The sequence below is a fragment of the Pocillopora damicornis genome, chromosome 13, assembly GCF_964200805.1.
Source record: "Pocillopora damicornis chromosome 13, jaPocDami1.2, whole genome shotgun sequence".
In the NCBI taxonomy this organism is placed as follows: Eukaryota; Metazoa; Cnidaria; class Anthozoa; order Scleractinia; family Pocilloporidae; genus Pocillopora; species Pocillopora damicornis.
Window position 1 is genome coordinate 13,155,376 of NC_142682.1, and position 25,383 is coordinate 13,180,758.

Below are 25,383 nucleotides of genomic sequence, written 5' to 3' on the forward strand. Positions count from 1 at the left end.
TTCTAGAAAATTAAAAGAGGATAGCACTCTCTCGCTTCTATAGCCTATCTATACACAATATTTTTGAAAGCTATTGTGTGATCATGATAACTAAGCCAAGAAAAATATTTGATGGAGCATGCTCATCGCCTGTTGCATTTTCCCCCGAGATCACTTTATTTAGTTGGTTTTTCCGCAATTTATTTTAAACCAAGATGGTACCCTTTCAATGACTGATGATATTTCAGTGGTTGTTTGGATAAACAAGCGCTTACATCCAGTTAAAAATACTTTTACGACGTTAATAATTAAGTACCTTCACCTTCTGATTCGCGACAATTGCGTAGAGCAAAACAGTACATTACCAAATCAAGATGAGAAAGAGGATGAACATTTTGTAAGCGGCTAATTATGAAGGATGGAGAGTAAAACTAATTAATGCTAGAACACCTGCCTTTCATCTTTCATCCCATTTTGACAGACGCAGATGCTGCTTGATTTTCTAAGCCGTTAGACTCTGACTAATTTTTTTGTTATATCCCCCTAGAAAACGTGTGCGAGAAAATTATTTCATTTTAGTTTATAAGAATTCACTTTTTTCGCCGACCCGAGCAATAGCGGCTGCCATAATAATATCTCGTAACACTGTATTCTATATGTTAATACTGACCCCAGCATAGGGCAACAAGCTATTAAAATGACTAAGCTATTTAAATAAATGACTCTCGATCGGACACCTTCGTGTTTTGCGTAATTAGCCGCTGATAACCATCGGAGAACGCATCAAGCCTTCTTATATCAACAGTGACACCAAGGAAAGGTCAAGATTGGCGTGGGATTGAAAGGAAACAACACTGTTAGTGATGAATTTACCACTGAATGCATCTAAAAGTGAATGCTCCATAGATGTTCCAGTCACAATACTTATTGGGAAATACGAATACGCAATATTGTTGAATGTTATCTTCAATATCGGGCTCACGTTCACAGCAGCTGTGGGAAACATTTTGATTATTCTCAGTTTTATGCTGGTTTCGTCTCTGCGTACAACATCGAACTATGTCCTGTTTGGATTGGCCCTGACTGACCTTGGTGTCGGCCTTATCGTTCACCCATTGTATATACTGGTGTTATATCGAGTCTACAAAAATGCCATTCCTGATTGTAATATCGTGACTGCCTACAGCGTATCGACGACATTTTTTGCGGGTGTCTCGCTGTTATACATCACATTTATTGGTTTAGATCGATTTCTGGCGATTCGGCTGCATTTGAGATATCCACTACTTGTCACCGAAAAACGAGTCAATCTAGTGCAGTTGTCTATCTGGGCGACTAACGCCTTACTTAGCTTGGTTTGGATGGAAGGGTTCCATGTGTATTCAACTCTTGCAGCAGTTGTTATAGCAATTTCACTTGTGGCTACATTTGCAGTGTATATCAAAATTTACCTGGTTGTGAGGCGCCATAAAGCCCAAATCCGCGATCAAATGGAAGCACAGAGCGAACAGAGCGAAACAAATCGATTAAAAAAACAAAGGAGATCCGCAATAAACACGTTCTACGTATTTTTTGCCTTCTTGGTATGCTACTTTCCCTTTTTCGTGACCACAGCTGTAAACAAGGTTTTTAGCGGCGCTCCAAACGTTAGTGTGGTTTTGATATACGAGTTCACTGTAACATTAATGTTCTCCAACTCCTCTTTGAATCCAGTAATGTACTGTTTACGGCTTAGGGATTTTCGAATCGCCGTCAAGAGAACATATCGTCGCATCTTTTGTCTGGATGCTGCAAGCTAATGAAGCTATCAAAGACTAGCTGTCTGGTACAGTGTGCTCGTGTTTTTGGTTTTTTCCTACTGCTATTCCATGACCATGCATGAATTTATTTAATATTTTCTTATGAAGATTTTTTCTATTCCCTGAGAGAAGTTTCTGTAATTGCCTTTGCGGATGATATTTAGCCATATGATTCAGATAAATATCCTGCGATATTGAAAGCAAGGCTGCACAAAGATCTTGGGATCGATGACAAATGGTTTGCCAATTAACAGTATTATTGCCAACGGACAATTGGAAATCATTTCAAACTCAAAGCTTTTCCAATACTCGAACAGTAATTTACGTACAAAATAATTATTTGGGATTTGGTCATCTCCCTACCCCCATGCCCCGAACACTTCTCACTTGAGCTTTAAGAAAAGAGAGAAAAACTAAAAACTTAGCGCTTTGTCTTCCTCGGTGGTCGGGAGCTGGACGACCTGGTCGAGGGAGCTAAGGCAAAGACCATAAATATACAACAGCATGCGCAGTAAACATTAAACGAGGAAAAGTGGTATTTTAATACTGCTATAGAATCCTCCCCAAGACATTCTTCAAGTAATTTTTGGTTAGTTTTATTTATTGCAATGTAAGAAGGAAATTTAATTAGTCAAGTGTAGTAAATGAACTGGACTAACTTATTTACCTTTTGATATAGTTTTCTTTGTTCAGAGAAATTTCGCACCACCATGCTAATCTGAACAAAAATGAAGTTATGGACGTATGTAAATCAAAGAAAGGTCAAAATCGATGCTCGCTAAGCGCGGGTTTGTGAAAAACAAATACGAAGCGGCATTTTCAGAGATGAGTTAAACACTGAACGCATCTATAAGTGAATGATTCATAAATGTTCCAGTTATAATACTCATCGGGGAATACGAATACGCAATATTGTTGAATGTTATCTTCAATATCGGGCTCATGTTCACAGCAGCTGTGGGAAACATCTTGATTATTCTCAGTTTTATGCTGGTTTCGCCTCTGCGCACAACATCGAACTATGTCCTGTTTGAATTGGCCCTGACTGACCTTGGTGTCGGCCTTATCGTTCATCCATTGTATATACTGGCGTTATATCGAGTTTACAAAAAAAACATTCCTGATTGTAAAATCGTGACTGCCTACAGCATATCGACGACAAGCGAATGAAGTTATCAAAGACTAGCTGTCTGTTACAGAGCGCTTTTTTATTTGATTTTTTCCTACTACTGTTTCATTCTATTTTAATATATAGGATGCTGATTTTGTTCGAATTTTACGAATAGTTTGCCGAAGGCGTATTAAAACTGCGTCAAAACCACTCCACCTAAGGAAATGAGCCTATTTTTTTACCTGAGATCCCAATATTTCATTAGGATCGGTCGTTTATGTAAAAATCATATCAAATTTTCTATAGAACGTTATTATTAAGCAAAACATCGATTCACTGGCGATATAATATAATATAAGAAACACTGCATTTTTAAATTTTTTCTTCATGTTGTGTCATAATAATGGTTTCCTGCTTCTTTGATAACATTGCGCAGGTCAAACCAGCACTGGGCCTTTGATCAACTCAGCTCGAACGGACAGCAATTAACTTAGGTAAAAAAAAACAGCATTTTTGTATGAATTGTCACTGCATGGTTACGGGATACTCGTCATTCAATCTTTCGATCGCTTTTTGCAAATTAAGACCAATCAACTCGGGAAAGGGTCTTATTTCATTCTCAGAAGTGAGAAATCAGAAGTAAGGGAGTAATCAGGCGCTCATGCACTAAACTCAGTATTATGGTGTATTGTCTTTTTTTTTTCAGCTGATACAACATCCGACAACTAATTAGGCTACGACCCTTTTGCTTTATTTAGCTTCAATCTATTAATTCTTTTCTTTCTCTCTTTCTTTCTATTTATTTTCCTTTTTCTTCGTCTGTTTTACCTTCGTGGTCTGAGAGAGCGTTTGACCGACTATTGGGCGATAGGAAGAAAAGGTAAAAAACTGTCATTTAATTCTATAATTTCAATGTATTTATTGATTTTTGGTGTGTTAAATGACGTATTTTCTCCAACAGTGGACCTGACCTGCGAGAGGAAAGGAAATGGAATATTTATGATCGGCCGGAGTGCTAGGTGTTAGAGATAATACATAATTGTTAACATAGAAACATTCTCTACATTAAGTTGAAAGTTAAGAGTATTGTTATTGTATCAATTACCCATTCTGTGCAAAATTTTTCAGAGACAGTTAGACGTTTCTTTTTAAATCCATTTTAAAGCTCTTGTAGTCTTTCAATTTGATTGGTTTTTAGCAGTGCGATCTACTCACGAACCGCATTATCGATCGTTTCCTCTAAATCGTATCTTTTCTTATTTTGCAGGCGAGTAAGAACTTCGGGAACACCAAAACATAACAATCAATCGCATTTCAGCATTTCTTTTTACCCCTTAGTCAGTGGTGGCGACCAAACTCCCACGATTTAACACTTAAACTGCATTATTTCAAAAGGGTGTAAAAAAGGGTGGAATTGAGCGTTGTTTAGTGGTGCAATTTTGGTGTAACATTATACCTCTTTTATAATTCGCTTATCACTGCCGTGAGACAAAAGTGCACTCTGCTATGTTAATAATGGTAATTGAACTGCGCAACTTAATTTTTCAGCTGTGTTTATTTTTGTCCATCTTTCATTTTCTTAATGACGCACGTTATTATGCAAAATGGGCTGCTCAGGTTGGTCGAGGATCGTTCATATGTTTTTTTAATGTTATTAACGTGTGGTTTTAGTAAGCTTTGATATAAGCCCGAAATCTCATTGACTGATTGGCTTATATCTAAGCTTATGTTGATATACAAGCATGAATGTGCATGCAGTAAATTTACTTTTTAGACTCGTAGCCGTTTTCTTTCTGATATATACATTTTAATATTATATTTTAATCTAACTTACCTTTTTAGCATAACGAGCAGGTTCGATTGCATTTTCCTTTCATGTGACTGTGCCAGTGGCAGTATCTTCTGTTCTGTTGGCACCATCTAGGGTATTTGTCTCGGCACCAACCTGAAGCAGAATCTTACTGGTGAGCGTTCTTGTAGGAACATTGCATACTGACTCCGACGTAGTTCTAACTTTAAACTTTATTGGCAAACTAAACCGATCGCTCTCCCTCGACACAATCTCGCTCTCCCTCGACTGATTAGCTCCGTTTCCAGTATACACAAGAGATAATCAACTGAATCTTTTCGTGTGCATACACCTTATGCTCCGTGTGTCTTATCACCAAACGGGCAATTTAATTTTGTTTGCTGTGTCCATGCTCATCTTGATCTCGCTCTAGTTTAGAGACACATCATGACAACGATGTACAATGCAATCGTTACGCTCGCCATGTTGAAAACTCAATCGCATTCTAGCCAAAGTCTGCCAACCAACACCTCACTCGCAACGGAAGATTTTGATATTTTTTCGCCTTAATAGGCGTATTTTTGAGATTGAAAGGTAGTACGTAGAATGAACTTGAATCATTTTGATAGCAAAAGCAGATCCATGCTGCTCCATCACTGAGGTGATGGAGCACTGGACACACGTTTGCGTCAATTTTCATTGCCAAGACTTACTTAATTTTGGAAAATCCTACATATAGCTTGAATATGGCCTGTCTCTGAAAACGCGTTATTCGGATATGATCGAGTGACCGATAGAAGTGCTAGCACTGTGATGATGAACTCCCTCGCCTTTGATTAAAAAACGCTGATAGGTATGTTACGATCGACGATGTTGAACTGGAGCAATTAAGCAATTATTGGATGAGGTTGAGCATGTTATCATGAATTATTGTATGTGAGTTATTTGCCAAAGCCGAAGGTTGAGGCAGATGACTTTTACGCGATGATTAATGACATCATGTGAAAATCGAATTTAATAATTGTTATATTTTACAGTTTTTTAAAAACAACTGAACTGAGCATGCAAAAGTTAGAGAACACTATACGGACAAGGGACTTGGAAACTAGGCAGACTTTGAACTCGACATGATATATGAAATATCCGTTGCAGATATTAGGTTATCATTTCAACTTCACCCGCTATTGTACATTGACTGAATGCTCTCGACCATGCAGATATTTCATAGTAAGTCTAGCTAATATGTATGACAATCCAAGTTATTTATTAACCTGTATACAATTCGGAATATTGAAAAATGTTCAGTGTCTTTTGTCGAGGCAGTTAGCAGACAAATCGTATCCATACACAATAGGGCTAAAGCTAATAATAATAGCATTAGGGGACAGGAACGTCCTCAACTGTAAGTACTTGTTAGAAATGCTGGGATATTATCCTAGCATTCCTAACATTCCGAGCTACGCGAGAGTGTCAAAATCTGTGCGTATGTCAGAAATGTCAGTAGACCTAAAGTACGCCAGATGAGGGCGAATAAATATGAGTAGATAAATGAATTAATACTTGATATCAAAATGTCATCAGCTAATGCTTTTGTTTCACACGCAATCAATAGTGCCTTTATTGCTCGGCCGGTTCCTTTGCGTTACATTGTAATAAAGAGAAATATATCCACACGATTTATTCGCCCTCATCTGGCATACTTTAGGTCTAGTGACATTTCTATGACATACGCACGGGTTTTGACACTCTCGCACAGCTCGGAATGTTAGGAATGCTAGGATAATATCCTAGCATTTCTAAAAAGTACTAACAGTTGAGGCCGCTTGCGTCCCCTCATGACCTACCATCTTTAATGTTCTCAAAGTGTATAGTCACGTGATCATCTCTGTCAGGGCGGGATTGCTCGTGGAAAAACCCGAGGGCATGGGCTGCAAAGGAAAAAGAAATTCCATTTTTATCCTTTTTGAGTAAGTTAGCGAAAGAGTTTTTTTCAGCGTTTGTGGAGCAGGAGGGTGCCCGGTTATGAAACTGAAAAAAGGATGAGGGCTCATTTCGATAAAGTTTTGCGATACTGTACAAGCTTCACTGGTGCCTTGGTTGGTCCTTAGAACCCATGCCACTTTCTTATTCAAGTGAACCACGCCATTGGTTTCATTTACATACGGGCAACTGCGGGAAAAATCGTTCATATTACACTGAACGCCTGGCAGGAGTCGTGCTGGCCCGTCAACAATTACCAGGAGTAAGTAAAGGATTCGTAAATTAGAAGCGCGCTCCACCTTTAATAACAACCTAAAAAGTTTCAAAATACGCGTAAAGAAGGGAACAGAAGATGCCCGACGAAGTTCTGGAGAAACATGTGTCTGGAGTTATCTGCTCCGATAGAGAAGGGTCTCTTAAAACAAATTAAAGAAATTAGCTCTCAGATGAAAATATTGTCTTTTGTAACGAAATATCATGCGATTCTAAGCAGAATCCTTTCTATCTGCCATGTGGCTTTAGTCGTTCCATGTTAAGGAACGCGAGATGCTATCGACGGTCCTATTACAAACAAAAATTTCTCAAGAAAATTGCAAGAAACCTCTACAATAACTACCCAGAATAAACAACTGATGATTTCAGAGGACTGTTGCGACAATTCAAGACCTCGATATATTTAAATTTCTTGGATGCACTAGGATGATAGACCACAATGAAAATTTCACGAAATTATATGGCATAGTAAATAGCGGACCAAGCGCGTAATGCCTTGTTCTTGACTAGGATCCTTTAAAACTAAAACCAATCACGCCTTTATTGTCTATGGCATTTCCAGCTTGTGTGCTTTTTTACTTTGAATTCTAATTGGCTAATCGTGATTTTTCATTCTGTTTTTATTGACCATTGCTCCTTAGTCTTAGTTTTACGACACTCGATCGAAAAGCATCTGCTCTAGTAAAGGAAAATCAAAGTAATGTCGATTACTTCCGGGATTGTTCATTCGAACTTACCGATTTCGTGTGACACTGTACCCTTGCCCCAACATCCTGCCGCTAAACTGAGTAGTTGTTTCTTTCCGATTCGTCCCACGTATGACCAACAACTAGAGAAAGAAATTTTTTTGAAAAAGTTTGTTACAATAATCTTTTTTTTTTTATCTCAAGTCATACGATGACATTATCATAGTGATTGCAAGACTGCAAGACCTCGCGAGATTTTAATCATCAAATCTTGCCTACTTTACAAAACCAAAGTCATTCTACAAGAAGAAAATGATTTCGTTTCTATGGCACTTTCCATCAGAGTTTTGGGAATGGCCATTATTCATGTCCGGGGAAGGGTGGTGATTTTGGTTTTGCCACGATAAAATTAGGGCACTAGAATACTCTTATGTTCTCCCCCCGCCCCCCCCCCCCCCCCTCCCCCCCTCTCTTCATCACCTCATTGGCAGAAAATTAGCAGTCAATTTTTTATAGTACCCGCTTTTATACTTTTTTGGCGACGACTGATCCTCTCTCCATTCCCCCTGTAAATCCTTCATTAAATCCTCCATCCTTCCCCTTTCCCCCCCCCCTTCCCTCCCCCACCCTCGTTTACAACTAATAACTGGTCCTTTAGATCTGTTGAGTGTAAAAATTCGTTCAACGGTTTATTCCATACCCTCTCCCTTTGAAGAACTCTATGTAAGCTTCCTCATCCGTCCTCTGAACAAACTGGATGCAGGTTTGGCTGCTCCAGAGATCCATACCAGCTTGGATTGCTTTCATTGCCTTTGGTTGCGTGGCTAGTACAATTGGCGAATAAAAAAATTATAGGTAAAAAAAAGGAAAATAATGTATCAAGAACAAAAGCAAACGAAATAGCAATGAGATTAAAAACAAAAACTAGTATCGAGGGTAAATAAATTGAGATCTCTCAAATTTCAAGGGAGGTAACATGGGCAATCATTTTGGGGGTTTTGGTTGTTGTGGTTTCTTGACAAAGTTCTGATTAAGTTGCTATATATAAAACAGTATATCATTCCACCAATAATTCTAACTATGTAGAACGATCGTTACCAAGACTGGAGTGAATATTGTAAGGAACAATTCCATTTGGCCACTGTCAGTTTCTGACGCTTCCACGGTTAAGCCCATCAAGATCAAGCCCAAACTCAGCCGCCAATCGCTGACCTGGTTCTAGAATCATATCTCCTTCAAACAGGTCCGGATTAATGGAATCTTGGTTCTCTGATGCATTTAGAGTAATGAAGATTTGGTTAATGAATTAACTTAGCAAAATCAGTCAGGAAGCAAGAAAAACTTGCTTACCAACCACAAGTATAGCTACATAGGTATAACAATTTGCAACATCTTTGAAGAGTACAAAATATTCGTTGTGTAAGATATATATATATGCGATGGAAGGCGAATTATTAGACGGAGCTGAAGATAAAAATATACAAGGACTCATCACATGTGACAAGATAGGAAACACGAAATAAGCCGGTCATATTCTGGAGAATGCCTCAGCTGAGTTATTGGTTTATGGTGCAATGGTCCATAAAAAACAAAATTACATAATGCGCCTCGTGATTTCAAACTTCCTTTAATGTTTTCTTTAGTCTTAAAAAAAATGCATGACTTTCCCCACAATTAAATCGTGGGAACATTGTAGACCTTTGAAATCATGGAAATTCGATTTAAGAGAAATGAGGCAATCAAGAAAGTTCGTAATATGTCAAATTAACTATGAGGGATATCTAAGACTTGTGGAGCTAAATGAAACATGATAAGGTGGGTGATCTGAGTTAGTAGTTAATAGTTCTTTGGGTACTGGTGTAAATTCAGCGCGTATTATAAAATATCTAGCAATTTTGATCTATACTCGTAATTTCATGAAACTTTTCAATCTGATACATACCCTCAGGACTCTGGGCGTACACAGCGCCTTGACACAAAACTAAAGCAACCAGAATGTGTCTCATGATAAGAAATTGCTACAGAAAGCACAACACATGTAGTTAGAATTATCAGAGAAAATCAACTGAAGCCTTTAAATATCTCAAGATTCATTGAGTCATCGAAACCTGTTTAAATAACGTCGGCTATAGGTTCCTTTAAACCAACGAAGCAATTAAAAATCGCTTAGCAGATGTTAAGGTGAGCTCTTTTGTAAAGGAGAATTCAATAGCACATGGAAAATGAGTTACATTTTCCCCGGCGGAGGTTCAAACCTGACCAAACAGAACGAAATGTGTCTCTATTGAACTCTGAGAAAGAAAGCATTCAATTTCAAGGACTTTCATGAAGAATGGATGATTAAAATTATTTTGATTTGCAATTAAATTATTAAGTTTTTTATTCATAGAAATAGGATTTAAAAAATTATCTAAAAATTGTTGACGAGAAAAAAGCAAATGTTGCATGTAGAAAACTAGCCTCTTGAGAGAAAAGCTCATTTTGAAAAACGCATCTTCGGTTTGATATCTTTCCTTCGCTGATCATGTTATACTAGCTACTTTTACTATTTGATCAGACGATCCTTTTACAACAAATTATGAATATATTTAAAAGTTTTATATTTATTTAGAATACAAGTCGAGGCCATGAAGAGAGTTAAGCAATATGCAATATGCAATAAGCAATATGCATGTTGGTATATCTGTTCCAAACACACAGATATCTTTCACTACTTACGAACGACTTTTACTCCTGCTTCGGTTTAAAGATCACTCTGCATCGTTATAAAAAAGATGTTAGATGGTTGTATCAAAACGAGCGAGGAACACGGGAAAATCTGAGACTATTATGAGGACTCGATACTCGGCCAAACTCGAAATTGCATGCTCTAACTTTCTTTTTGCTTGTTCGTTATTCTTTGTCTAGACTTATTATCCTTGTTTCATGATACCGAGCTAACCTTGATAAAATGGACCTCAAATGGTGCCCAAGGTGCGAATTTGTGAATGCTACAGTGGAGATCATCAGGACTGCTGATGAGTGATTAGGCTAGCGGAGGCGTCTTGAGATATTCCCATCAATGAAGGCTAGCGGAGGCCTGTTAAAATATTCCCCTCAATGAAAAGACTCTATTTTATGAAGTCTTCTTTCTTGAAATCCTTTATTTCATTCGTTTAAAAAACGGACGAAAAACAAAACAGAAAAGCAGAAACAGAAACAAAAACCTAAAACCAAAAACAGGACACCCAAACAAATTTACTAAAAAAAAGGAAAAGTAACAAAGTTTTCGAAGTATGCGAACCTCGAGCCAACGACCCTTGGGGGTTTCTTGTTTTGGTTTTAATTTTAATGTGTATTATAGAAATTTGTTACAAAAGTCGTATCCAACGATTTAAAAAGCTGAGGAGTCCTAGCCGTGTTCGCTGATCTATGGATGAAATTGTCATCGATTCCATTCATTATTTTGCAATTTTAGACTATGTTGAAAGGAAGTAATTTGAGGTTGAAGAGTAGAAAGTGTGTTTCATTCTAAACAAATGCCTCACGGCATTAACCGACAACTCTTAATCATTCATAACTTAACAACAGTATGCATGTTCCAATTTTCTCTCCGTACATTTCCCACAGTTCCCACGGTACGAACATGGAAAATACGTTTAACAATCAAGGGCTCTTCAAGTTGGTGATCATTTCATTTATTCTTATGACCTTAGTGTTTGTCTCGGCGGGGAGTGCTATTTTAAGGATAAATTATTTGCCAGTCACTGTCAGTGAGGGGTGAAAGAATTAAAGAAGACTCTTTACTCATCTAAGTGCACCTGTTAAAGAGACCACCAGCAAACAGGTTTTCGTCCTGCAATGCCCAAACTTTAATATTCCATTGCCGAAGGAAAAGGAAACTGACACGAACAAAGATAATCGATAGACATACCAAATCATGTTTACAATACATATAACTTCAGCTGTTATTTCCTAGTTCAAATGTAATCAGAACCTACATATTGGTGAAGACAGTCTTTCTATGCAAACTCAGCTAAAGAAAAATGCTTAGTTATTGAACTGCTTGGATGTCCATAACTCCTTTGTCCCAGTTCTTCTGGGTTTCCAAATCATCCTGGATGCCCTGTTCCTTTCCAAAAGCAAATCTTTTAGCTCCAGGGGTCGTGGACATGGCTTGCCCTAGCTGGTATGCCTCGATCTTTAGGCCCTCTTCAATCGGAGTTTCAACAGCAGCCAGAACACTCCTTTTGCACGCTGTAATGGAACCTGCAGGGAACTTAGCTATACGGTTGGCCAGCTCTTCCACAAATGGCCCAATTTCGTTTGGGTCCAGCGCTCGGTTGATGCTTCCGTATCGTTCTGCCAAGTCAGCATCAAAGTCATGCGCCCCTAGGATAATCTCCATGGCTCGACCCATACCGACCTGGCGTGGAAGTCGTTGCGTTCCCCCGCCGCATGGAACTATGCCCATACCGACCTCCATTTGCATGAAAACTGCCTTCCCCCTGGCGGCGAAACGCATGTCACAAGCCAGCATGAATTCGTGACCACCTCCGCGGGCCATTCCTTCTACCTTGGCAATAGTCGCCTGAGGGAGAGCACTGATCCTTTGTAGCACCTGCTGCAGGTACAGTAAAGGTTCGTCCATGGAGCGTTCTTTAGCCGGAATCTCGGTTAACATGACGATATCTGCATGGCAAACAAAAATGTCAGGATGGGCAGACTGAAATACCACGACTTTGATGGAGCGATCCGGTTCCAAAGTTTCGGCCAAACGATTGAGATCGTCCAACATCGGCTTTCCTTGGACATTCACTGGAGGAAAGTCAAATGTGACCCACGCCACACCTTCCTTGATCTCTACTTTAAAAGTGGTGTATCCTTCATAAGCCATGATAGTACGTCTTGTGCAAGCTATGCAAAAAGAATTCAGAGAAAGCACACCGAAATCAATCAGTAATCTTCAGGCTTACAGTGGGGAAGACGGGATTTTGGAGGAACAAAAGTCCCTAAAAGAATGAAAAATTTTTATCATTTCAACTCATTATTGTTATCATATTATTGTCAATATCATATATTGTTAAGAGGGGATGCCGTAAGAGAGATTCCATCCGCCTAGTTGCTATCGGTAAAACAAAAGCCGCTCACTGTATTTGCAATTGCTTTTGATTGAGACAAGCTTTTCTTAGGGCAGAAAGTCGGGCTTTTCGACCATGTGCTGTTCGGAAAGCCACGCTTGTCGACCGCGTGATGCTCTGAAATCCACGCTTGTCGACCGCGTGTTGTCGGAGAGGTTCGCTTTTTGATTGCGTGCTGTTTGGAAAGCTACGCTTGTCGACCTTGTGCTGTTCGGAAAGCCACGCTTGTCGACTTTGTGTTGTTCAGAAAGGTTTGGTTATCGACAATTGTGCAGGAGTGATTTCAATAGACGCGTAACGCCATCATATGTATCAAAGGTCAAATTACAACAGTCGAGTCGTACAACCAACCGGTAGGCCAACTAAAGCATGTTAACGCAAGTTAACATCAGTCTAGAGAAAATAAGATTATGCCCTTAACAACTACAATGTACTGATGACTGAATAAGCTATTCTGTTCTTTAGACTGTAGGTATCTGATAATTTCGCTAAATTTTTTGTAAGAGGTACAGATATCTTTACCTAAACTTTGATTTGTGTTCCCCCTATAAAAACTTATAATCAAAACCTTTCACTGATTAATCGCCAGCAACGATTGCTCCGTAGATTGACGCAGTGACATGACCAGAGAGTCCCTAATTACCTTAACTAGAAGCAGTTTACGTTTTATAGACGTATTTTTAATTAATATCATCCATAGACCATTGCATAATTGCCGCGATCAGGATATTTTCATTACAATAGACGTCTTTCATGTCAGGCTGACAACAATTTATTCAGAAGCTACCAATATGCAAATAAACTGTTGTGCTGAGTCGGTGGGCGAGTGAAACATTTCGACCAAGGAAGGGAAAAGGCCGTATTGGTTTTTAATGGCCGACATTTCGGGCCTTTTAGCATTCGATGGAATAATTGACTCCGACAAACGCCTAGTGCTTAAAGAGTACAAGAATAGTAATAAAATAGAGCTCTTATAGACACTTATTTGCAATAACAAAAATGTATGACTAAATAACTGTTTGTTATGCGTTGCAATGCACTCATTGCAAGCAAGCCCCAGATTTTTAAAAATCCAGAAAAAATATGCAATATATTTGCACAAAGATTATATTTGCATTGAGATTTTTGCACGAAGAATAGTCGCGTGAGAAATTGTAGGTCATTTGGAAAATGCCAGAAGGAGCAATGGAGCCTAAAGCGAATTATTAGCTAAATAGTAATGATTAGTTTACCTTTGATAAAACAAAGCAAGAAAGCAAATCTACCTACGCATCAATTTTTGCAGAAGCAGATCATTAATGTCAAGAAGACTTTTTTTTCCGTGCAAATTCAGCTTCATATGGTGAAAATAAACTCCACACAGGGGAAACTATTTTAAGTTTAACATTTGAACCCAAGCGCAGTTTAAATTCGATCAGTTTGACCGAGTTCACTGCTTGAGAAATAATAAAGATATGAAACTTCCAAATACGAAATTTTAAGATAATGTCAAAGTGCTAATATTACCTTGATTGCAAACTGTAGGTATGACTGTTCAATATGCTGCAAAGAGAACGCCTCCGAGCCTCCCTTCGAGAACTGAATGCTGAAAGTGTTTGAGTACGAATGTGGCAAGGCGTGGAGCGTTGGTGTGCTTTATCTTGAATAATTGCGGAGGCGTCACTTTTGTCATGTCATGTCATGTCACGCTGTCACCTTAGGCTTTGTCATGTTTTGCCACGTTGATTTATGTTTTGTTTTGTTTTGATGCACACGTGACTTCTGCAAAGAGAACACCTCTTCAAAAACTGACTGCTGAAAGTGTTGGGGTACGAATGTAGCTAGGCGTTTAGCGTTCTTGTGCTTTGTCTTGAATAACTGCGGAGGCGTCACTTTTTTGTCATGTCATGTCGTGTCATGTCACGCTGTCACCTTAGGCTTTGTCATGTTTTGCCACGTTGACTTATGTTTTGATGCACACTTGACTTCCCTACAAAAGTTATTTTGTCCGTTGGAGTAACCCTTTTGTTTGACTTCGTCATCTACTGAACTCCACCCACAACTCTCACTTAATCAATATCTCTCACTAGTCTTTTCATAAGGTATTATTTTCACTTCAGTGGCTTTGCATGGAATACTTTCGCACTGAATTTCACCAATCTGCATCTGAAGAGATAGCGCTGGAGGTTTAAATAGAGTGGAATGGGCAAGACTCGGTTTGGAGGTTTACAAGCTTATGCGTCTACTTACTTTATTACATAGTCATATAGCTGAGGTCACTTTTTATGCAGCCGGGATTAGCGGCTAGACCCACACGGTGTACTGCCAGCTCCTCCCTTCCGTCACGCTGTCACCATAAGTTTTGTCATGTTTGCCACGTTGCCTTATGTTTTTTTTGCTTTGATGTACACTTGAACTTCTTTACAAAAGTTATTTTGTCCGCTGAAGTAACCCTTTTGTTTGACTTCGTCATCAACTGAACTCCACCCACACCTTTTACTTACTCAGCATCTTTCACTAGTCTTTCACAATGGATACTATTTTAATTTCAGTGGACTCAGGATACTATCTTACTGAATTTCACCAATCTATATCTAAAAAGGATAGCATTGGAGGCCTAAATGGAATGGAATGGGCAAGTTTACAGGCTCGTGCGTCCGTATACTTTATCATATAGTCATATAGTTAAGGTCAGGGCCTATCACATTATATAGGAATAGCGACCAGACCCACGCAGTGTACTGCCACCTCCTCCCTGCCTTCTCCCTCCCATCCCCCTCCTACCTCCTACTCCTTACCAACTCGCGCGAGATTCATGGGCAGTAACGCCAATAAGAGCTTCCTCGCAAACCGTGATGCCACAGCCGCCGCATGAGCGCCATAAAGGTCACTTCGGCATCGAGGTTTTTTGAGATAGATGTAGTTCGTGAGGATCCATCAGGGAAACAGTTTTCTAGAACTGAGGATTAAAACAAGATAAAAATGGCAAATGAGTCGGCATTATGAAAATCATTACTTGCGGCGTGACGCATAACAAATATGTTTGGAGATGGTTAAATCAAACACCGCTGCTTAATTGGATGGATCGCGGGCATGGAATGGACGGCGTTCGTGCTCGGTCAGCATTAGATTCCATCCACCAAAACCACCTTGGTCGAGAGGGACTGAGATGGAATGATGGAAAAAAATTACGAAGCTACGACAACATGCCGACTTATCCCGATGACCCAAGTGTATTATTTGTTTGGGAAATTGCGTCAAAACTTTTTACTAAAGAAATGGTAAGTATTAATTTATTGTTCGATTGTAGTATTATAAAACATTTTACGCAATTTTATGCAGATATTTCACGTATTTAAAAGGTGCTTAGATATTACGTAGTTTTGGTGGATGTCATTAGGGAACATCCACCAAAACTTTGACCAAAACCATCAACAATATATTTTTTTAATTTTATCTATAGCCATTGTTAGATGTTCAGGGAGACAAAAGATTTATACCACTAATTAGCAGTTAGTGCTCTGGCTAATTATTTTTTATGGTGCACAATTGCTGACCGACCAAACGTTCATAATGATTATCATAACTCTTAACACATAGAATAAAGTGGTTTTGGTGGATGTTTCTCTCTATCCACCAAAACCACCACAGAAATTTCTGCTACTTCCTTACAGAAGACTGATGTGACCTGCTATTTGGAGTACATAACCACAATCTATTTCTTTGTATGTAGAGATATTTTGGAAAGTTCTTGAGTCAGCACCTTTTATTATTGAAACCATAATCATAACATGGTGCATAATATAGAATACAAAAGGTTCTGGTGTGGTAATCATGTAATCTTGAAACAGGAGAGTTTTTAACTGACTTAAACTGATTTAAACAAACATTTGCAACAAAATTCCAGGTCCAGAAATTTCTTCCACTATTTCCGCCAAAATCATAACCTTTAAGTACAACAAATCAGCACATTAGTAATTGTTATCAGGGGTCTGAAAATCCTATAAATCTTTCACATTTATTTCAAGTAACTTTTAATTTCACATGGATGAATAAGTATACACTCAACATGCAGAATGTCTTACAGTTTACAAACTATTTCCCTTTTTATGGATAGACAGTGAAAGGCCTTTGCCACATTGGTGAATCAAACCATTGTATACCATGCATTTTGTGATAATTGTTTGTTTTTGCTCACAATACCCAGAAAAATGGAGGGGATAAATTTAAATAGCAAATTCTATGGTTAAAATTAAATAACATTGGAAGATCAAATTAACTTTGTACTGTTTAAAATTCAGTTTTGGTTTCTTGCTTATTCCAGCCTCTTGATATTCAAAAGCATTCCTTGTCATTTTTGTGTTCTTCTGTGTACATAACTTGAAAAATAAACACAGAGAAAGGAAACCACAAAGGATTAAACTTGAAGCTAAAGCAAAGTTTAAGTTGAGCCATAGCTGATCCAAATACTGAGCACTTTGTATTGTAACCCATTTAGCAGTAAAGTTTATCTATATGTCTGCCAGCTTGTCACAAGTCTTACCCCTCTCCTTCAAAAGTCTCTATAAATAAATTTTTCTTTGTGGTCCCTAATTGATGATTAGTATATTACAGCTCCTCAATTTTCCTCTCTCAAGTCAAGGTTACTCTAAATTTAACAAAGTAATGGACTTGATAAAACTCAAACTATAACTCAGCTGGCTGCTACTTGCAACCTTAATTTCTAGATATCAGTATACAATAATCAATATGTTATAAATAAGAACCCTAATGCTTAATTTTGCAGTGATCACCTTCCTCCTTTTCATTTGCAGACCAGACTGGAACCTCTATAGGTGTGTTTGCTTGTTTTGAGTGGGGATGGAAGAAAAGGAGTCATGCCGCATATCTGATTTATTAAATCGCATTTGTTCTGTTTATACATGAGTAGAACTACCTTGTTCTCTGAAAAAAATAAAATTTCTCGCATTTTTATCTGTGCTTTGCAGTCAAACTTCCTTGTGTTGGACAAGAAATCTTATTTTCTTGAAAACAAAATCTTTGTTTCCAGCCTTCTGTAATAGGTAAATATAACAGTGTAAGATGAGTGACAGTGTATTTCTCAAGTTATTTTTTGGAATGTGACAAAACGGAAGTGTCATAGCATGATAAGGAGCAAACATATGATTGCTTGATAGAATGCAAAAAATGCAGAATTCCATATATTTTCTCCTTTGTCAGCAGCATATGTTAGTGAAAAGTTCTTACAATTTTTAACTTCTAAACCATCTTCAATTTAGCCAAGATTGAACTGTTATCACGTTTGTCATAAAAGTATTCTGAGATCAATGTCATATGACCCATTCATGTATTTGACCTTTCAAATTAGCAAGCCATAGTTGACAGAAACACAAAGGTTGAGGATAAAAAGAAATTATTATATACAGTACTTCTTCTGTATCTTTTCGTTTCCTTTTCTCTCCAGCTGTTCAATCTATGCCGTGCTGGCAATTGAACACTTTCCTTCCCAAAATTAGGAAAGGCACACCAGTAAAAAACGAATTTTTACTCCTTAAATATCTCATGCATCTTCCCCCAGTATTTTGTGACTTCTGTCCGAGGAAGGAGGTGTAAGCATTAAATTAACCCGAATGATTCCACGATTGTGGTATCATCCAAGCCATGCCAGAGGACTTGAACTAGACAAACTAGTGAGAATGCACAATAGCGATAGCAAAGCTTTGTAATGCTAAAGAGCTATATCAAATATATATAAATATATGTTCCCGAAACCTTTGACAGCTTTAAAGAAAGAAAACTTCGTCGTCAATCCTGTTTCAAATTCCGCAATAAGTTTAAGCGCCTCATCAACAGAATTTACGTATCCTAAATTATCTGCATGTCTACCATCAATGGTTCGCGACTTAAAATTCTCGCTATGCTGTTTCTGTTTGTTCCTCAAGAATCATGGGATTTACAGCTTCGGATGTTCGGCTACATCACTTGCGGATTTCCGAGAATCTTCGGTTATGTTTTGCAAGTCATTAAATATTCCATCTCAGTCCCTCTCGACCGAGGTGGTTTTGGTGGATGGAATCTAATGCTGACCTTCGTGCTCTTAGGACTCATAAGTGGAGTATCTTTGCTGATGTTTTTTCGAATCCATTCTCTCTTTAGTGTTCCTGCTGGCTTGTTTAGGAGATTTTGTACAGTTGGAACGACTATGAAGTACTTGAGCCAAGAAGAGGCTCAAAATATAGATTTAGAGTTATTTAATGAGTATTCGTTTAGTGTAGATCAGCTGATGGAGCTCGCAGGACTGAGTGTGGCTGTAGCACTGACCAAGGCTTACCCCAGAGGACAAGACCATCCAAACGTTCTTGTATGTAGTGGTCCTGGAAATAATGGAGGAGACGGATTGGTAGCAGCCAGGCATCTCAAATTGTTTGTAAGTTAAGTCTGAAATAAGATAAGTTTTTTGCCCATGGGTCTATTGGCTCTAGTATGACTTTTCCGTTTTTCCATCTCAATTCAGCTCGCATGGTAATTAAGTTATTTGATTCTATATACCGTGATTACATACCTACCCTTGAGTAATTCGGCCAAATTTCAGCTCATTCAGGTTTCGTGTCCATTTTCATCTCTAAATGAACAATATGTGAGGACCTATCATGCAGCCTTCGTTTTTTTTTTGTTTAGTTGTCTAATGGTGTTGTTGAGAAAGTTTATCTGATAGCCATAGAATTACAATGTTTTTTAAATTTCTTAAATTATTTTGGTGCTTTAGTTAAGTATTGATTCAATTATCAACTTAAAGTTGGCAAAAGAAGAAAAAAATTGCCACTAAATTTCCTTTACCTTTTGCCCCGGCTCTTCAATAATCAAAAAGTTACTTCAGTCTCCTAACCCTTTCACCTTCAATATCAAAAAGTTAATTCTCTGCGTTAAAGGGGGTAAATTTCTAAAGAAACTGTGGGGCTGCATTGGTGGGAGAGCACAACAGGGTGATTTAGTATTATCAACTGAGTTGATAACATAAATTTGCCACCTTAAAGAGTTACAAAGCTGAAATTTTGAGCATCAGCACTTTGTCATAGCTAATGATGAAGGGCTAATGCTTAAAATGTCAGCAATGTAACTCTTAACAATGCCCAATTTAATTTATAAACTCAGTTGATAATATTAAATCACCCTGATTCTGACATTGTCTGTTTTGCATTTCTGGCAATGTTCTTCCTTAGAATTTAAAGTTAAATCAAGCAATAGACATTTTGTGTTTTTTCTCTTCACCACCTTTCTGTTTAAAAATGTATTCATGATGTAAATTCCTCTTTGGTTGCTCATCATGGGAATGTCAAAATATTATTTTGTGAATAAGTTGTGAGAACAGACAGGCTTATCAGCCATAGAATGTTTTCTTCTGTAGAAATTACCATTTCTCTTTTTAACTCCCCAATATCCCAAGTATTAAGCATAAATCTCCTAAAAAATGATACCAGCCACACTGCTTACTCCAAACACAGGCAGCGTGGCAAGGAGTTTATTTAATTTACATCATGTTATATTAGATAGAGTACTTCTTCTTTTTGTTTTGGTAACCAGAATTTAATCTCTGGGAACTGGTTATGATGTAAGGTTGTCATAAGGTGACTTATAAAAATAAGATGAGCCTGAACCCCTAAACTGGTTCTGTTTTATAAACCCTTTAACCCCTGAAGAGTGACTAGCATCTAACTTCTCCTTACAATATCACCCCCTGAATCATGCATTAAGTCACAGAGATAAAGAAAATGATCACCATCTAAAAAGGCTTTTGATTGCTAAAGAAGTTCTCCTTGTCAGTACCTTTGGAAATGTATGGAGAATATGCATAATGATGTTAGGGTGTAAAGGGTTAACTCCCAAGATGTAATTGTTAATTCTCCCTTATGGCTGCTACACATTTCTAAGTAAATTACTTATGGGATGGTATCAATTTAAGATAATGCTCCTAGCTAGAAATCCTGAAAATCCTGTTTATGTCCTTAGGGAATGCTTAAAAACCAAAGCTTTTAGGGAAAAATAATTGTAAGGTTAAAATGCCACCAACTCATCCCTGAAAACAGTCTTTTGGAGAATAGGGTTGCTTTACTGAGGATTAATAACTGATCCTTCTGAGACCAAATGCAAACTTGATTTTTGCTTTCTTATAGCTAGATATGGCTGATTGTTGATTCTCCCCTCTAGCTGCTACATGTTTCCTTGTAAATAAGATACTACAACTCCTACCTGATAAGTTGAGTATTTTCACTACCTGTTTGCTGAATAATGTATGGATATTATAGGAAGAAGTTACGTGTTAATCAATACTTTTTGACATTGTTTTCTACTTTCTTAAATTTCTATAGGGATACAATCCAAAGATATATTACCCGAAGAAGTCAGAAAAACAGCTTTTTAAGAATCTAGTTACACAGTGTGCAAGGATGGACATCCCATTCATGGATGATATACCAAAACCTTCGCAGATTGATTCTGACTATAAGTTTATTGTGGATGCCATATTTGGTTTTAGTTTTAAGGGAAATGCAAGACCACCATTTGCAGATGTATTATCGGCCTTAAAAGAAGTTACAATTCCTGTTTGCTCAGTTGATATTCCTTCAGGTGAGATTAAACAAATATCTTTTCTTTCTGATGTGAATCCATTTTTTCCAGAACTTACTTTATATGAAAACAGACCACAGTATCTAGGGACTTTAAAATGTACCATATACAACATGTACAATTTGTGTTTTTTGATGAAGCTTTGTATTTATGGTGTATTTATTTATTTTATTATTATTATTATTATCTCTTCAAGCACAGTCTTTGCTGGTTTTCTTTTTGTGCATCAGCTGGGCGCAAACCATGCACCTAGGGTATCAGTTACTCAAGTCAGTCATTCTGTTCATACATTAAGCACCTTCCTGAGGATTTGCACAATTCCTGGAATGCAGATCTTTTGAATCTCTGTCACAGTAACTGCTTCTGATACTTTCTTTATGTTTTCCACCATCCCCTTCTTTACTGTATCAAGCACACCTACAACCACAGGAATCACTAGGTTTTCATATGCCACATTCTCTGTATTTCTAGTTCTAGGTCTTTGTACTTGCTTTCTTTGCCATTTCCTTCAGAGCAATGTTTCTATCTGATGGAACAGTCATATCAGTCAGTTTGCAGGTGGAATTCACTGAATCTTTGATTAGGATGTCTGGTCTGTTTGCTGTTATAGTTCTGTCAGTATTGACTGGCACATCCCTGATGTTTTTGTCTTTATTGTGCATCACAGTCTCTGGCTCATGTTGGTACCATTTGTCTGTAATCTCAATATCATGATCTTTACAGATGCTTCAATGCAGTATTATTGTGCCTGAAGATGTACTCTGTTTTAACTAATACCTAACATCCAGATATAATATGGTCCTCTGTCTTCTTATATTGCGAACACAATCTGTATAAATATGCTCTCCACTTGCTGGCCACATATTACCTCCTGGTAGTTTCTGGTGTTTATGGCCTGTTCTTGAGCTGCGACAAGTACCATAAAGACCCACAGATAAGCCACACCTTTTTTCCAAAAATCATCACTAGAAACTGGGAGTGCAGCTTATCTCAGTCCTTCTTTGCACTTTTCTTCTTCCATGGATTTCATCTGAAACTTGAATATGTGTTTCAGGGCCTTAGCATTTTGTGAGGCTGATTTAATCATCTCTCTGTTCTCAAACTCTGGCATTGTTATAATTCCCTTTTGAACTTAGTAGCCTTCTTGGTTATTGAATTTTTGGCTTTAGATCTTTCATCTTCAAGCATCTGCTTTGGGTATTGCCCTTGGATTGAGCCCTATTGTTACTGTTTTGAATGCTGTTTCTACATCAATCAGGCCCCTTCCATCTTTTCTAGGATTGTTAACAGCCTTTCCACATCTGCTTTAGGATGTAACATCTTGTGCATGTTCAGTAGTTTGCGTGTTTTGAGTCAATCTTCTCCAGTTCAGAGATTTTCTAGTCAATAATGCCAAAACTATAATGCACATCTGAGACTGCAAGACTATTGATAGTTTATTATTATTTATTATTATGTTTGTTATTATTCATTGTTTATTTTTAAAATTTTTTTTCTTTTTGTTTGATGTGTAGAAAAAATACAATTTTCTGAAAGTGTTAAGATAATTCTTGTACTAGTGGGAAAATAAATATAAGATTTAAAATGACTCTTATTTATCCAAGAGTAGTATAGATATGTTTTAATTACCTCATCATTCCTCTATTATTTCTGTGTAGTCCTTGATTGTTTGAATGTTGGTTCCATATGATAAGTTATCTTTGTCAAAACACCTGAAAAGGATATCTGTCAAAGAGAGTCCTTGTATTTACTGAGGTCTTTGGGATCTTTGTTGTAAGGGAAATACTTCCAAACATATGCTAAAAAATACCACCAGAATGTCAAATGAGAGTTACCAAAAACAAAGTAAAGGGAGCATTAATTTAAGTATTCTTGCACAGTTTTGTCTATTATATTGTTTAGGTTCATATTTATCTTTTTGTATCCCATTTATTTCTCATCAAGGATGGCATGTAGAAAATGGAAATCCAGATGGGATAAAACCAGACTTCCTCATATCTCTGACAGCACCTAAGCTTTGTGCAAAGCACTTTGAAGGAAGATTTCACTTTCTTGGAGGGAGATTTGTTCCTGATTCACTAGCACAAAAGTACAATTTGTCTCTCCCAGATTATCCTGGAACAGAACCATGCATGCTGCTGTAGACAAAATGTCAACACATTAAATGGCTCAGTGACATTGTTGAGAAGTGTCATTTGTATAATTCAGATAAAAAACAGAAGCAGTGGGAAGATTGTGACCATCGAGGAAAGTGGATTTGGTTGTCACAGTGCTTTCTTTCAGTTTCCTCTAGGGTTTTTCCATTATGGATTTCCTCTGGTAAGGGGACTTATTGCCTTCAAAAGGAGCAGTAGGAACTGTGCAGAGCCACAAACGTACCTGAAAAACTGAATATTTAATACACACAGTGCCAGTATCTAAAGAATGTGAATATCACTCATATAAACTTGTAGTTTTCTCTTCTTCAGGAATGAAAGATATTTGTGATTTGCAGCTGCAAAATAAAATCCTTTCATCTTAATTTCACTTTCTGTAAGGCAGATGTAACCCATCTTGTTTGAACAGCAGTAATAAACTGCAAACATCCACTGAGTTGTTTCTTTGTTGCCATCAGTAGTTTGTACCAGCCAATTAATTTCCTTTTCACATGTCACACACTTGCACTTCAGAAGTATGCCTTAGGGTTAGGGTTAGACACTACCTTTTAAAAGTGGTTGATAGCTTAAAGATCCACCATACCTTCCCTATTATTAGTTGCTTAATTACCTGCTGACTTGCACTCCCTATACATGTATGTCATTTCTTCAGATTAACAATTTAGGTACACTGAGTGCACTATGTTACTTAATTCGCAATTTTAACTTTTTGAGATCATTAATGTGAAAAATTTAATTCAATTGCTACCAAAAAATAGTCTACATTCTTTAGCCTACAGTCATTAAGTGGTCACCAATGCGCAGCAGTTTTCCTCAAATTAATTAATTACACATATAAAGAAATGAATACTTTAATAAGTCACACATAGATAGTCAACATTATTTCGGTAATTAAGACATTCGGTGTAAGAAGTATAAGGCAGTGTCAAATAATCTACTTCTTAGATCCTTCCTCGACAAACATCACTATATTTCCGATCAATTGCACGTTCACTGATCACTTTTTTGTTACCTTCCAAACGATGAATAACCAGAGCTTAAAAACGATGTTCTAAGCATTTCTTTTCACAAATTTCACTAAATCCTCCAAACTAGAGTTCCATTTCGCGTATTTCTTGAACAATCGAAGAGCCTCTTCTTGACGGCCGTTAAACAATGTCTCGTTAATTTGTACCATGAGCGACTTGGCTAATGTCACTTTATGCACCCGTAATTTGGCGAGGTTATTGTTAACTTCCAGGTAAGCGTAATACGAAAAGGTCAGGAAAAGACTCCAGAAAATGATCGATAGGATAAAACCTTTTGGCGAAATTATTCCCATTCTTTTCAGCCTTCTCCAGATTTGGAAAATTGTTGGATTGTACCGAGCTGCTCCGTGTGGCATTCTGGATGTCTGCAGGTTCAGTTTGGATTCTTACAGTGTTTGTTCATCGGTATCTTCTTTATCCACACCTTGCTTCGAGGCTGAATTGAGATCTGTTCAGTGAGAGTAAGATTTCGTTCAAATGCAGAACCACAGCGTCTCAATGTTTTGAATCGTTGGTTGGGACAACAAATAAAATATGACAGGCGTTACACGCTATTTCCCAGGCCGGCTCGATTAGTATCTGAAATAAATTAAGGAATCGTGGAACCTACAAGGAACTGTAGAGCCTAACGAAGAGTGGCCATCACTGTTGCGGATTGGAAGTAATTGAAAATTAGAGAGGTACATTCGAATCTTGATTAATCATTGTGGAGAGATTTCAAAATAGTCGTAAGTGTCGAAACTGGAAACATATAGTATCGTTGAGTTTCAATTTTACCTGAAAGACTAGTGTCAAGAACAATGTTTGTGCCTTCAATACCAACAAGAGATTACAATCTGTTGATACCAACGGTCGTAT

The 25,383-nt window shown here is 37.7% G+C and overlaps 4 protein-coding genes across 4 annotated transcripts; 2 read left to right on the top strand and 2 right to left on the bottom strand.

Moving 5' to 3' along the window:
• Positions 1–161: 161 nt before the first annotated feature.
• On the top strand, positions 162–3,258 carry LOC113683299 (octopamine receptor beta-1R). Its single transcript, XM_027200530.2, has one exon. The coding sequence runs from the start codon at positions 843–845 to the stop codon at positions 1,776–1,778; it is 936 nt and encodes a 311-aa protein (XP_027056331.2). The 5' UTR covers positions 162–842; the 3' UTR covers positions 1,779–3,258.
• A 3,200-nt stretch (positions 3,259–6,458) lies between these two features.
• On the bottom strand, positions 6,459–8,874 carry LOC113683289 (astacin). Its single transcript, XM_089192213.1, has 4 exons — positions 8,716–8,874; positions 8,318–8,441; positions 7,669–7,760; positions 6,459–6,606 (listed from the first exon to the last, which is right to left on the bottom strand). Exons 2-4 carry the CDS (start codon positions 8,422–8,424, stop codon positions 6,512–6,514), a joined length of 294 nt encoding a protein of 97 aa, XP_089048339.1. The 5' UTR covers positions 8,425–8,441; positions 8,716–8,874; the 3' UTR covers positions 6,459–6,511.
• A 2,570-nt stretch (positions 8,875–11,444) lies between these two features.
• LOC113683292 (uncharacterized) lies at positions 11,445–14,956 on the bottom strand. The gene is made up of 2 exons (XM_027200515.2): positions 14,244–14,956; positions 11,445–12,513 (listed from the first exon to the last, which is right to left on the bottom strand). The coding sequence occupies exon 2, from the start codon at positions 12,491–12,493 to the stop codon at positions 11,651–11,653; it is 843 nt and encodes a 280-aa protein (XP_027056316.1). The 5' UTR covers positions 12,494–12,513; positions 14,244–14,956; the 3' UTR covers positions 11,445–11,650.
• A 1,765-nt stretch (positions 14,957–16,721) lies between these two features.
• On the top strand, positions 16,722–23,929 carry LOC113683293 (NAD(P)H-hydrate epimerase). Its single transcript, XM_027200517.2, has 3 exons — positions 16,722–19,143; positions 21,083–21,341; positions 23,286–23,929. The coding sequence occupies exons 1-3, from the start codon at positions 18,595–18,597 to the stop codon at positions 23,483–23,485; spliced, it is 1,008 nt and encodes a 335-aa protein (XP_027056318.2). The 5' UTR covers positions 16,722–18,594; the 3' UTR covers positions 23,486–23,929.
• Positions 23,930–25,383: the final 1,454 nt, after the last annotated feature.